This window comes from Apus apus, chromosome 2 (assembly GCF_020740795.1).
Source record: "Apus apus isolate bApuApu2 chromosome 2, bApuApu2.pri.cur, whole genome shotgun sequence".
Lineage (NCBI taxonomy): Eukaryota > Metazoa > Chordata > Aves > Apodiformes > Apodidae > Apus > Apus apus.
Genome location: NC_067283.1, coordinates 89,191,702 through 89,205,436, shown reverse-complemented (window position 1 = coordinate 89,205,436; position 13,735 = coordinate 89,191,702). Strand labels below are relative to the sequence as shown.

Genomic DNA, 13,735 nt, shown 5'->3' with positions numbered 1-13,735 from the left:
GTTTTTAATACCAGAAAGCAAGAACTGGAGCCATAGAAAAGTAGTGTTGGAAATTGCTTGTGATAGGAAATGTGGAGAGGAGGAGAAGAAAATAGGAGGTAGTTAGGTGGAGGAGACTAGTACTGGTTGAGCATCTGGGTTTAGGGTTGGGAGACTCATGAGAGCATTGCAAAGAGAACTGCTACTGCTGTGCAAAAATATTTTACCAGGGAGCTTGCTTATCTTTACAGGGAAACAGTGAGGAGGCTTAGCTAATTGTATGTGCCAGGGGAGCGGGAGGGATGCAGTTGTGAGAGGGTGGAGAGACAGAAGGTGAAGCCATCTTAATTGGTATGAAGAACCAGAAGCATGAAAAGTGAGAAGGGAATGTGACTGCAAAGAAAGGAGACCGAGGGGAATCACAAGTCTTGAAATTCAGAGAGAAAATCAGCAGAAGAATTTGCCCTCTGTGGTCTTCTCCTGACAAATTTGTAATGAAACCTGTTATGCCTCAACACTTCCTTTCGATGAAGTGTTTGTCTCATCTCTTGTTAATTACTGCTTTTGGTCACAATATAACATCAGTTGCTCATTTAGCTCATGTCAGAAGTACATGCCATAGATGTGCAATTATGCTTCTGAGTTATGCAAGTGTCACGTGATGTCACTTGAAAGTGTTTTAACATTCTGCTTATAAAAACACAACCCTGGTAAACAAATATGTGTATTAAGGCAGTGCTGAAGATGAATGTATTCACGTGAAGAAATTCCCATTATTTCAGAGGTTTAAGGTGACATTTTCAGTTTTCATAGGCCCCTCTTGCATATATAGATAAAACATCCATGGTAGCAAATCTCAGGCAAATCTGTCCAGCACTGTCAATGAGGTGTGCTCTGCTTTGAAGACTGACAGATGCACAGCATCGTGGGTGTGTGTGACAGGCAATGCTTGGTCCCGTGGTCTTTACATGTTGCTCAGATTTCATTTTCTAAGCTGAATCCAGCTCTATGCTATTTCAGAAAAAAAAAAATTGTTTTCATCAGTGCCATATTTTGAACATCACAAGGAACAGCAGCCTATTTGAAAGGAGAGTCGAAATGTACAGCTGTGGAGGAAGGAGCAGACAGAGCTGTTGCTTTTGATGGCCACAAAGACTTACAGGCCTGAGTGGGCTTGAATTTATTGCAAGACCCCAACTGTTAGTTGTGAAAGTTAAACAAGATGGGAGACTGTTGGAGGGGAAGGGGTAGTCTCGTACATAAGATGATCAAGTGTACTCACATTATTTTCTTGATATCATAGAATCATAGAATGGTTTGGGTTGGAAGGGACCTTAAAGATCATCTAGATTCAACCCCCCTGCCATGGGCCAGGACACCTCCCACTAGATGCATCCAACCTGCCCTTGAACGCTTCCAGGGATGGGGTATCTGCAACTTCTCAGGACAACCTGTTCCAGTGTCTCACCACCCTCACACTAAAGAATGTCTTCCTAATGTCTAAATCTCCCTTCTTCCTGTTTTAATCCATTACCCTTTATCCTCTTGCTACAAGCCCTTGTAAAAAGCCCCTCCCCAGCTTTCCTGTAGCCCCTTCAGATACTGGAAGGCTGCTCTGAGTTCTCCCCGGAACTTTCTCGTCTCCAGGCTGAACAGCCCCAATTCTCTCAGCCTGTCCTCATAGCAGAGGTGCTCCAGCCCTCTGATCATCTTTGTGGCCCTCCTCTGGACTCTCCAGGAGCTCCATGTCCTTCTCATGTGACTTCATTCCTGAAAATAGGCACAGCTTTTCACAGGAGGCCAATAGTTGGCTGTTACCTTAACTTTGGCAACTGGAGACTGACGTAGAAACACAGCTGAGCTACTAGAGGTTCTGCTCTAGCAGTAGAAGTGTTGGATAACATTCAGCACTCTAAAATAAGGTAGTCAAATTGGGTGCCTTTTGCGTGAATCTTTGCTTTTCTTTTTTCATCTTTTAAATAGAAAGCAGGAAGACTCTGGAATATGTTACTAGTTAAAGCACTTGGTTACAACGGTGTAGTACCCTGTTTAAAAAAAAAACACAACAAAACACAAAATAAAAAACCCAACTGTCTTCTGAACAGGACTTGAGTGTTGTATGATAAACATGGTCTAGACGAAGAGAATTAAATACAATATTGTTCTTGGCTTGTCAAGTGAGCACTCCTATGCACTGAGTAAGACTGGGGCCATCTGAAAAATGTGGTCACTGTCATGCTTATACATAATCCTTTATTTCAAGAGGTTGTTTAAGAAATTAAGAAAGCTGTTTAAGAAATCGGAACTAAATTTTTAATGATTTTGTTTCAGAACAAAGTACTTGTCTTTTGCAGTCTAAATAATTTGACTAGTAATTTATTTTAAAAAAATACATTTTCCATGTGTGCAGGTTATTTCTGCTTTTAGGAGTGAGATTTGGAAGATCATATGAAAAATGAGTTTGTTATAGCTTTTTTTAATAGGTAAGATACTAAGAAAAGAGGCCTGATTGTTGTTCTGTCCAGCAATTTTGTGTATAAAAACCTAGACCTAAAATGCTATACAGCTTTGCAAGCTATTATTATATATTAGCTTATTTAAGATTGCAATCTTGTGGAGAGGTTTTTTTTGTTGTTGTTCATTTATTTTGTGGTTGGGTTTTTTAATAGAATTGGTTCACAGTTTTGTTTGGCAGAAGTTGTTTCATCTGCTCTCCGCAATGCTGTGGCATGGAGATAATTGTTTGGTTTGGGGAAAATTATACCATACTTCTGCTTCTGGGTCTCTGCTGCCTGTGTAATTCCCTGTTGCACCAGTTTTTCTGTGACACTGATCCCAAGGGACGTCCAGCAGAAAGTGTTGTGGCTGAAAGGCAGCTGAGCGTGTGGAGGCTGAGGGGCAGGTGGGAGTTCAGGCTGAAGCACAGGATCTTACGGCTGTAGCTCAGCATCCTCCAACTTTTTCTTTCCCCCATCGTCGTATATACTGACCTTACCTTCTGACAGCCGGCATAGAAACAGAGCGCGTTGCTTCGGTGGTGACAGCAGGGACTAGAGCAGCCCCAGGTGGCTGTTAGCCATCCTTGCAGACTGCAGCTCTGGAGAACGGCATTGCTTCTGAAGGCTGTGGTCAAGGGAGATCTTGTCTGCTTGAAAGGAAAATGCTGGGCCGATCTCAAGGACTTGAGTTCATGTCAGTTTATACGATGAGATTTCAGATGACTAACGTTATAAAAAGAGATTTGCTTTGATTAAATTAGCTAATTTTAAATTTATTTTATGAATAGAGTTATTACGTTGCCAAGAAACTTTGAACCGATTAATTTGTAGCTTTTTTTTTATGAGTTACATGTTTTTAAAGCAAATTTATTTCAATTAAAGTATCTGAATATATTCAAGTGTTTCACTTCAAAAGTTTTCTCATTTTCAGAAACAAGACACTGGACAGATTTTGTTGGATATGACCTATAACCAGCTGGGTGTGACAGAGAAGGAATATTTTGGTTTACAGCAAAATGAAACTTCAGTAGATTCACCTGTAAGTATAGTAAATACTAAACGTGTGTGCATGTATATGTGTGTATATATATAAACACACATATATGCTTAGATACATACATATTTCATAGAATCATAGGAAGGTTGTAAAGGACCTCTGAAGATCGAGTCCAACCCCACTGCTGCAGCAGGAACAGCTAAGGGAGATCACACAAGAATGCATCCAGATGGGTCTTGAAAGTCTCCAGAGAAGGAGACTCCACAGCCTCTCTGGGCAGCCTGTCCCAGTGCTGTCATCCTCACAGTAAAGAAGTTTTTCCTCATGTTGAGGTGGAACTTCCTGTGTTTTAGCTTGGTGCCATTTCCCCTAGTCCTAACACAGGGCACCACTGAAAAGAGAGTGGCCCGTTCTTGACATCCACCCTTCAGATATTTATGGACATTAATAAGGTCCCCTCTCAGTCTTCTCTTCTCCATACTAAATAGCCCCAGGTCACTCAGCCTTTCCTTGTATGACAGAAATTCCAGTCCCTGAATCATCCTTGTAGCCCTCCGTTGGACCCTTTCCAGCATATCCCTGTCCCTCTTGAACTGAGAAGCCCAGAACTGGACACAATGCTCTAGATGTGGTCTTACTTCACACATATACATGCACACACATATGCATAAATATTATTTATTTGTAAATATTTCTAATCTATCTAATAGTTTTTCATTTCACAGCGATGGCTTGAACCAAACAAACCTATTAGAAAACAGTTAAAAGGTAAGACTTGGTTTTGATATCTTGGTTGTTACTATGTAGTCCTGCTATTCTTACAATAGACTAGAATAAATGAGAATAAAAATAAATAAAGTTCTTAAATTAGTGTGTCCAGATGGTGTAGATTTTCTTTAAGAGCAGGTCTTACCTCTGTCAGTCTCTTCGCATAGCCTTCTACGTCTCTTACTGCTACGAGAGTGCTAATAAGATCTGGTAGGTCGCTAATTTGATGCTGCAATAACATCTAAAACTGCCTTCTGATCAGTGCTGAATGTCATGGCTGTGAAAGCAGTAGGCATGTCATGGTGCCAGTAAATTCCTCCTGATAGGGAAGCTAAAGAACTGGGGTTTTAATAGAGCAAAGTGGAGCCACTTTCATGTAGATGCTTCAAATATATTTGCTGCTTTTTTCTTGTCTTAAGGGCTGTGAGGTGAATATAACTAAATAATGCCTTTTATGTAAAGTAGCATATACAAACTACTTTAAATGAAAACGTCACAATATTTGAGAGTATTTTGTTTTCATGGTTGGTGTTGGGAGATGAGGAGAGACTTCTCTTGGTTTCTTGTAGTTCTGTGAGAAAAATGGATGAGACTTCTGTGTGGTCATTCATGTAACTTTTCTATAAATACAGAATTAAAAGCCTTGGGATCTTTCTTTTTTAAACAAAAAAATGTATTTGCTCTTCTAAAATATTGTAGGAGGTTTTCCCTGCACCCTTCGTTTTCGTGTAAGGTTTTTTATACCTGATCCTAACACACTTCAGCAAGAACAAACCAGGTAACTTCTGTTTGATGTTTGCTTCCATGAACCTAAGAACTTGTAGCACCCTCCTTTCCCAACTCCACAGCTTGGCAAACAGGGATTTATTAGATCGATAACTTCATATAACTGTGTTAAATGTGTTTGGAATTAAAAGCTTAATGCAATGCTTGTAATGAATGGTTTCAGCTTTGCACAGCTCCAAAATAAGTATAAGCTAGGACAACAATGGCAATTGGTTTATTTGCACCTTTGATTCTTTTCTTTTTTTTTTTTTTTTGAAACTTTCGTCTCTTAAAGTGCTTGCCTTTTCTGATCCTTAAGTTAGTCAGATGCAGTGATTAAAAAAAATAGGGAAGTTCAATGATTAAGCTTTTTGTGTGCCCTAAGTCTGTATTAGAAGTATTGTATCAACACTGAGTCAGTTTTGAACACTTGTAGTGAATTTAATGCCAAGGGTGTGGAAGGGTGGGGATTATTTTGTTTCTGGAAAAACAGATAACAGAGGTTTTTTTTTTCTAGTTTTCCCATTACTTGTAACATACAAAGATCTATATGAAGTTTTAATTTTTAACCTATCTCTGAGTTTTTGGGGTGGTGGCATACAGGAATTGTAAGAAATTTTCAGTTGCCACGAAACTTTCACTGAATCCTTGTTCTGTTCAGTGCCTGTGATTTGGAATTTAGTGTTCACAGGAACCCATTAATCCAGCATTTTGGTAATGTTTTAGTAGTATTTTCATGTTAATTTCAGTGATGTGAGAATATAAGTAGTACAGCATATTAAATTATATTTCTTTTAGAAAACTTACTTGTTGACCAGTATTGATATTTGCTAGTCAAGCAGCTGTAAGCTGTTCTGCATTTTTAAATGGAAATTATTCAAAGATGTGCTCTTTATGGTTCTTTACATCCCAACTCTCCTGTATCAGTATCAAGTAACACTGTCAAATATACTAGCAAGAATGACACTGATCTGTTCTTGGAGAATTAAGAGCTTTTTGTCAGCATATGCTTGAGAAATTTCTCATCTTCCATTGAGTAGTTCCAAGATAGAATATCACAGGGTGGGCTTTTTGGCTTTCTTTTTCATTTTTGTTTATATTTATATAATATTTATATAAATATTCCTGGGAGAAAGAGAGCCCAGGTCTGTAATGGTTTGGTTTTTGTAGCGTTCACTGTGGCATTAATACTGTGGTCCTAGAGTTCTAGTACAGACTGCCTAAGATCTTCAAAACTGTTGTAAGAATGAGTGGGTGTATGATTGAATATTTTAAAATGCCACTAAGCTTTATTCATCTGTTTATATAGTTTGCCAGGAAATCTAGTAAAAGAAAATTAATATGTGTAAGCATTTAAACCATAACTTCTAAACGTGAAACTAAATGTATGTTTGTTTTTTTAAAAAAATATTTTCTAGGCACTTATTCTTTCTGCAATTGAAGACTGATATTGTGGAAGGAAGGTAATTAAAAAAATCTTCCATTTCTCTATGATTCTTTTAAAAATAAAATAGAAACAAAAATAGCCTTTCTATTCTGAAGATATCGTTGCTATAAAAATGTACCTAGTGAAATATTGCTTTAAAAGCAAATAAAATTGCTAGGAAATGTTACAAATTTTCACCTAGCTCACTTACTAAGAACAATTTAGAAGTCTGTTGTGAATGAGCTGTAGGAGATGTGTGTCTGTACATACAATGTCAACTAGAGAGATCCTTATACAAGGATTGGTGTGCTAGACATGGTATGCCAAACGTGGGGAACCACTGCCTGGTGTGGTGAGCAGAAGGGATAGCAAGGGGCAGCTCATGTTACTGTTTCTCATTATTTCAGGGTTAAGTTCCCTAAATGGTGGGTGTATAACCAGTCATTCCTTTGCTTGCGATTTGTGTGCTTTTGTACATTTAAAAAAAAAAAAAAAAAGATAAAGGGAAAAAGGTGATCAGAGCATTTGTAGCATATGTAAATTGTCCCTAGGTCTTGGCTTTTTTCTTCTGTGGTGTCGGTTTTGGTCATGAGCTCAGAGCTGATATTGTGCTTGGCATTTGGCTAATTTTAGTGTTTGTGTCTAACTTTAAATATGCCAGATTGCAGCTTTTAAAATAATGTCTGAGCCACATAAAAACCAGCTCTCCTTTTGCTTTCCTAAATAAGCATTCAGCCAGAATTATGAGCATCTCCTTTTAGGTCTAGTTACTTCCATTCATTTAAGCTGTTACATGGTAACTACCTTTTAATATCCAGTCCTACTGTCCTTTGGCAGTCAAACTTTGTAAGAAAAAAACAGATACTCTCTGAAGGTAAATGAGAATTCACATACTGAACTAATTGCAGAGATACTGTTAGCACTATGTTTATATCATCTCCGTCTAAATAAAAACGTTTTTTCCTCTTTCCAGGTTATCGTGCCCCATTAGTTCTGCTGTTGTCCTGGCATCCTATGCAGTACAATGTAAGTAATAACCCATCATTCTTTTATTAATAAATGTATTTAACCAGCTACCTTCTCTGCTGCTTGGCACTGAAAAATAAGGAAAGATTTATTCCCTTGTCTATTTGGGTGGAATGTTCAGAATGCTACAGGTGATGCTTTGTAAGGAAAGTGTTAGTTATCAAAGAAGCCTTCAGACAGTCTGAACAGAAAAAGCATACTTGGTAGGTCTGTCAAAAAAAAAAAAAGTTGGTATAAGACTAACGTTCTTTTATATGTTTGTACTGCTGACAAAAAAGGAAGGTTTTCATTGTCATTGGAAACATGATAATGAAACTTACTGTGTGTTACAATAGCTATGGAAAATTATTCCAGGGAAAGAGAAATCTAGAGAACAGTTAAGAGGAAGATACATTCATGATGAAGAACCTCCGATGTTCTTATGCAATGTTTTTTCAGGGACTTTGATTTATTAGATGTGTAAAACTGTTTGACACTTTGTAATACATTTAAGGTAATGCTATGTATAAGAACTTAATGTTGTTCTCATCTGCCTGCAACTGGCAAAAAGAAATTCTAAGGTTAATAGGAGAGTTCTCTGTAGGAGAACTGAAATGGAACCTGATTTTATGCCTTACAGGCATCCTGAAGAGATTGGTCTTCCTCCAGCTGTTTTTCACTTTCTCATTGAACAAACAAACAGGTTGAAGGTTTAGTGAAGTCTGTATATTTGTAAAACTGATTGTAAAGAAAAGTCGACTAGGATAGCTGTGTAATTTTGCTGATGTATATTTATGGCATTTCTTTGTGAAAAGGCTAACAAAGTCCACAGAAGTGATTGAGGTAATTTTTGCTTTAAATATGGACCAAACGAAATAATTAACATACAGTTTTCAACAGAGAAAGTGGTAAGCTGTTGGTGTCTGTGGAAATCCCAAGTGCCTGTGAAACATTCACTTTCATGTTTATGTGTATCATATGTTGCGCCCTTTTATGAAATGGAACTTTAACCACATTCAAGCTTAGTAAGAACTGTTGCAATTAGAACAAGTTTTCCATAGTAGGTGCGAGTCCCAGTTTTATTGCCAAAGGAAACGTGTCCCTGCTCCTGTATTCCTGGGGCACAGTAGGGCACCTGAAGGCTGAAACACTCTCAACCTTTAGGGTTGCTGAATGCAGTGTGGCTGATATGATAGTGCTAAATGGCAAAAATGCAAATATTTTATCATAAAGTTAGACTTCACATGGTTTTTAAAATTACTTATGTCACGAGTAGTGTACACCAAAATACCAGAGTGATTCCTTCTTCCATTCAGTTTTATCAGAGTTCCCTTTTTAGTGCTTTGAATACCTACTAATGCAGTTCTTTGTACAAAAGGAGAATGATAGAAGGTCAGTTAAGATTGTAGAAGGATACTAGTGTGTTTTAATCTTTCTCTGTCCTGGTGGATTCTGGAACTTCCCATGCAGCCATTTCCCTGGTTTTGCTAATTCATGATACAATTATTATCCAGGGGTGTTTGCTTTGTTTTTTTGTTGTTATTTACTTTAAAAAACCTACTTTTCTTTTTGGCTAGCTGATGGCCTTTCTGTTGCTGTTTGTATGATATCTTTATTCTCTGCATCAGCCAAGAGTGAAACATTCAATAGTAAGATAAATTCCCTTTAAAGAAAAAAACAAAGTTTTGTTTTGCTACCAGCTTGTTGCCTGCCATTTATCTAAAGGTGATGGCATAGGAAAAAACATTTGAAATCTGAGTAAGTCTCCTGATTTAGTCGCATTTGCTAGGATTCTTGACAACTTCAATTGCTTTAAATAAGGGTTTATTTGTGTAGTTTTGATTTCTAATCATGCTTTTTAAGGAGAGTTGAAGTTCTTGAACACAAGAGACCTGCTTTTTAAAAAGTGATTGTATTTGTCAAGGATCATTTCTACCTGAGCCATTTATTACCACCACTTCTTGGTGGTTTTCAGGCTGCTGCAACTTGCCTTGTAAACAGAAGGAGAGCTGATGATTTTCTGACAACTGCATTTACTTAAAAGGTGGAGCAGTTGTCGCTAGGAGGGAGGGCTGAGGAAGATACCATTCTTTGTGCGTGAGGTCTGATGTTTGATATTTCTGCTCTCTCCTTTTCACGATAGTTTTCATGTGTGGCAGTTCTGTGGCTGAACTTCCACAGGCTTTGTCTGCGTTGTGCAAAGGGACAGACAGCTGGTGGAGATGTGCTGCTTCTCTGTGTTGCCCCCTGCACAGCTGTTTGAGTTCAGCACTGCAGCTCTGAAATAAAGCTCTAGCATGTTACCCTACACCTTTGTGGCACACCCTGTGTTGTCTGATGGTGTTAGGCCACAGGGGAGTACAAGTGGGTGTGAACATTGGATCTAAATAGCATGTGACTAAACTTCATTACGAATACAGTTCAGACACTTGAGTAAGCTGTTGCTTTATTATCAGTAAATGTGCTTTGTGACAGAAATGATCAGTGGATTTTGAAATGCTTTGTTAAGGATAACTTGGGTGCATAACAGTGAGAGCTTCACCCTGTAATTCCCCCATCAACTTTTTTCTTCTGACTCTTCTAACTTGCCTTCATTGTGCCCCCTCTTTTTTTATAAAAATTACATTGAAACCTCAGACTTGATAATTTCTGGATACCTGCTTCTTTCCATAGGTAGCATTTTGGATTTGTTTTTATTTGTTTGTTTGTTTTTTTGACATGAGATAGTGCTCAGAAAGACATCAAGTGAGCTAAGAGATTTGCTCAGAGGTCAGTCAGGTTCCTGCTGCCTTCCAGGACACCTGTAGCCGTTATGCCTGAGGCTTAAATCAGACTGGATGAAAAAGCTTTGACTAGAATTTCTAGTGTTTGAAATTATTTCCCAGATGTGTTGGGTAGCCTTAAGGATTGTATGCATGTCCCATCTGGTCTTTTGAAGCCTGCAGCAATGCTGTTCAGTCACAGGTACCTTTTGTCGTGTCTTACAGTACATGTCATTGGAAGTACTGGAGTGTTATCTGTGTGATGGTGATGAAACTCTTAATACAAGAATCATGTTGGAGAGATTAATTGAAATACACTCTGACGTTTTTCCACAGAGTTCACTGTGGTCTAGGTTGCTGCTCTTCAGCTTGTTAGCTTGTTCTTTGTACAACTCTTTTAAGACTCTCCTGATAGTTCTAAGTACAGCAGCTCTTCAGCTGTTTCGGCCTGTTTTCCCTGTTTTACTTTTGTGCTAAGTAATACATACTCCACTTCAGGAGATGATTACTTCAAGTTTGGTGTTCTCCCACTGTGCCACAAATAGGTGTTTTTTTTTTTTTAATCTGTAAGACTTCAAAACAAAGTACAGTGCTAGGATCACTGGAGAGGAGAACCCCAAACTGGTATATTGGCCAGTGCTGTAGCTGAAGGAGAAGATTTTTTTACAGTGCCTCATAGCCTATGTGGATATTATTCTTATGTATTTTTAACATGGATGAACCCATTAAATATTTGTGTAGCTTAACTAAAAAGAGGAAAAGAACAATTCCCCGTGGTCTAAGTCCATGTAGTACAGTATTCTGACAATAAATAGTAGTGAATGCTGAGACAACATGTGACACCTCAGTGTACATATAAAGATACATTTATCATTAGCTTTCAATACTGTGTTTTACTCCCATCTCAGCATGTTGATCACTATTGCTGTCCTTGATTGGAAGCCAGACATGTGGCCCTAACTATATTTTAATCTTGGACTGCAGTTTTATACCATATGATTTTTACCCCTTCATAAAAGTTTATTTTGTTATATAACTGGTAGGCTAAACTTGTCCCATTGTTTTGTTATTTTCTGTTCCCCTGGGAACCTGATCTGCTTATGTAATTATCCTCTTTTAAAACCAGGCAACTAGTTCATTTTGTGCTTCGTTCATGTCACCTAGAATATTCAACTTGGCAAAAAGTTAAGAATTCAATATGAAACTACTTGATTTTTTTTTCTGGTACACTTCTCAGGTCTTTAGATTAGCTTCTGTAGGCATTCCTTTGGACAAAATTGTCCATGTTCTCTCTGATTCCCCATCATGCTTTGTCAACAAACCATTCATACATTTGCCTTCTGACATCTGTAGTTACTTGGAATTCCCATATACAGAAATAGGCTCTGGTGCCATTACTTTGTATGCAAACTTGTAGTTACTGTTTACATGCAAATTTTGTAGAATTGGGGACTTCATTTATTTAGTGATTTCTTCTAAGAAACCATTGGTTGTTCAGCTTATATTTTGGGGTAAGGCAGCACTGATCTCATTTCTTCCACTCCTCTTCTTTGGAGTAGTATTCCACTCCCCCAAAAGGGAGGTGCAAGAGAGAGAGAGTCAGACTCTTCTTTGAGTTGCAAACCAAAAGGATGACAGACAACAGAAATTTCAGCATTGGAAATGCGAGACTGAACTGGCAGGTTCCCTGAGCAAACCTGATCTGACTTTGAAGAAGCCCCTTCTGAGCTAAATTTGCCTGTGTTTCTTACATGAAGTTGTTTTTGACATCCAAGCTTCCTGGTGCACAACCAAGATAATTATTTGAAGTAATACCATGATGATCAATGGTTTGATGTCCAAATGGAGACCCCTGATGAATGGTTGTTCCCCAAGGGTTGATACTTGGACTGGTGCTACTTAACATCTTTGCTGGTGACATGGACAGTGAGTGCACCCCTTCTACTCTTTTCTTATGAGATCCCACCTGGAGTGCTGTGTCCAGTTCTGGAGTCCTCAACACAAAGGCATGGAGGTATTGGAGTGAGTCCAGAGGAGGGCCACAGAGGTGATCAGAGGGCTGGAGCATCTCTCCTATGAAGACAGGCTGAGAGTGTTGGGGTTGTTGAGCCTGGAGAAGAGGAGGCTCCAGTTAGACCTTATAGTGGCCTTCCAGTACCTGAAGGGGGCCTACAGGAAAGCTGGGGGGGGACTTTTTAGCAGGGTGTGTAATGATAGGACATGGGGTAATGGTTGTAAACTGAGAGTAGATTCAGATTAGATATCAGGAAGAAATTTTTGATAATGACAGTAGTGGGACACTGGGACAGGTTGTCCAGAGAGGTGGTAGAAGCCCCATCCCTGGAAACATTCAAGGTCAGGTTGGATGGGGCCCTGAGCAACCTGGTCTAGTTGAAGATGTCCCTATGCACTACAGGGAGGTTGAACCTTTAAAGGCCCCTTTCAACCCAAACCATTCTATGAATTAAAGAGCAACAGTTGTCTAGAATGGAGAAAGGTAAAAATATGCTTTTTTTTACTGTAACGGCATCCTCACTCAGTATCTCCTGGCTCATGCAATCAGAGCAGAAGTCATGGCAGCAGAAACTCAGATTAGAAATAGGTCTTAAATATTTCTTTTCCCTCTGCTTTCTTCTGAAGAAATCCAGTAAAGAAGTAGAAGCCTTGCAGATTTTTCTTCTTACTGAGGTCTCGATATGCCCTAACTTCTTTTTTCTACTTGGATAACTAAAATTCTGCACAAGATCATTAGTCTTCCAAGATGTCTACTAATCAGCGTTTATAGTTTCTCTTCAACTCTGACAGTTGGCTGGGGAGCTGGTGAAGCAAGTAGTACTCTAAACTGCTCCCCTTGTTGGCATGACCTCAGATAGCTAGGAGGAAGAGGAAAAAAGACCAGAGCAACCTGCCCATTTGGAAGATGAGCAAGAAGACCCTACCTCATAATGCATGAAGGACCAGCAGTTGCCCTCTTTAGAGAAGGTAAAATTTTTACCTCATGCAAATAAAATTTAAGCGGACAATTGCATTGTCTTATTCCTGGCAGTCTGGTCTCTTCCCAGTGACAAGAGTATAATTCAGGCTTGCTGCAACAAAACTTAAAAATGTAGGCTGTGCTTCATGGAAAAAATGGATTGTGTTAGTGCTTAATAAAGGAAAAAGTCTTCAAGAAACTACTTTTCATCTGAAATTGTGTGGTTTATTTTTACGTGTTATTAACATACCTACTTTGTACAAAAAGTATATTTGTTGTTTTCAGTGTTATTGCCTTAGCTTTAGTCTTGACAGAGACTTGAAGTGTTGTTAATATGTAGGTGTTCCTAAAATGAATTAAGCTTCTTGTTATACTTCTGTATCTTCTGTGTTGTTTTTGTTTTGCTCTGCTCTTCAGAGATAAATTGACAGAGTTGTTCAGTTATGTGTTTTGGTTCTAATGGTAAGTATTTCATCTTTTGCTAGCCATTTTTTTTGCTTACTAATTTAAAATTCAGGCTACCTTTAAAAAGAAAGGGTTAAACAATGCAGAAAGATCTAT

The 13,735-nt window shown here is 38.5% G+C and overlaps 1 protein-coding gene across 4 annotated transcripts in view; it reads left to right on the top strand.

Moving 5' to 3' along the window:
- The window catches only part of PTPN3 (protein tyrosine phosphatase non-receptor type 3), a 125,141-nt gene that overhangs the window by 38,128 nt on the left and 73,278 nt on the right, over positions 1-13,735 (top strand). For 3 of the 4 annotated variants that reach the window (XM_051611339.1, XM_051611338.1, XM_051611340.1), the window contains exons 3-7: positions 3,409-3,516; positions 4,185-4,242; positions 4,942-5,020; positions 6,426-6,470; positions 7,407-7,459. In XM_051611339.1, coding sequence (XP_051467299.1) covers positions 3,409-3,516; positions 4,185-4,242; positions 4,942-5,020; positions 6,426-6,470; positions 7,407-7,459 — 343 coding nt within the window. The remainder of the gene's footprint in view (positions 1-3,408; positions 3,517-4,184; positions 4,243-4,941; positions 5,021-6,425; positions 6,471-7,406; positions 7,460-13,735) is intronic. The other variant, XM_051611341.1, reaches the window with a different exon arrangement.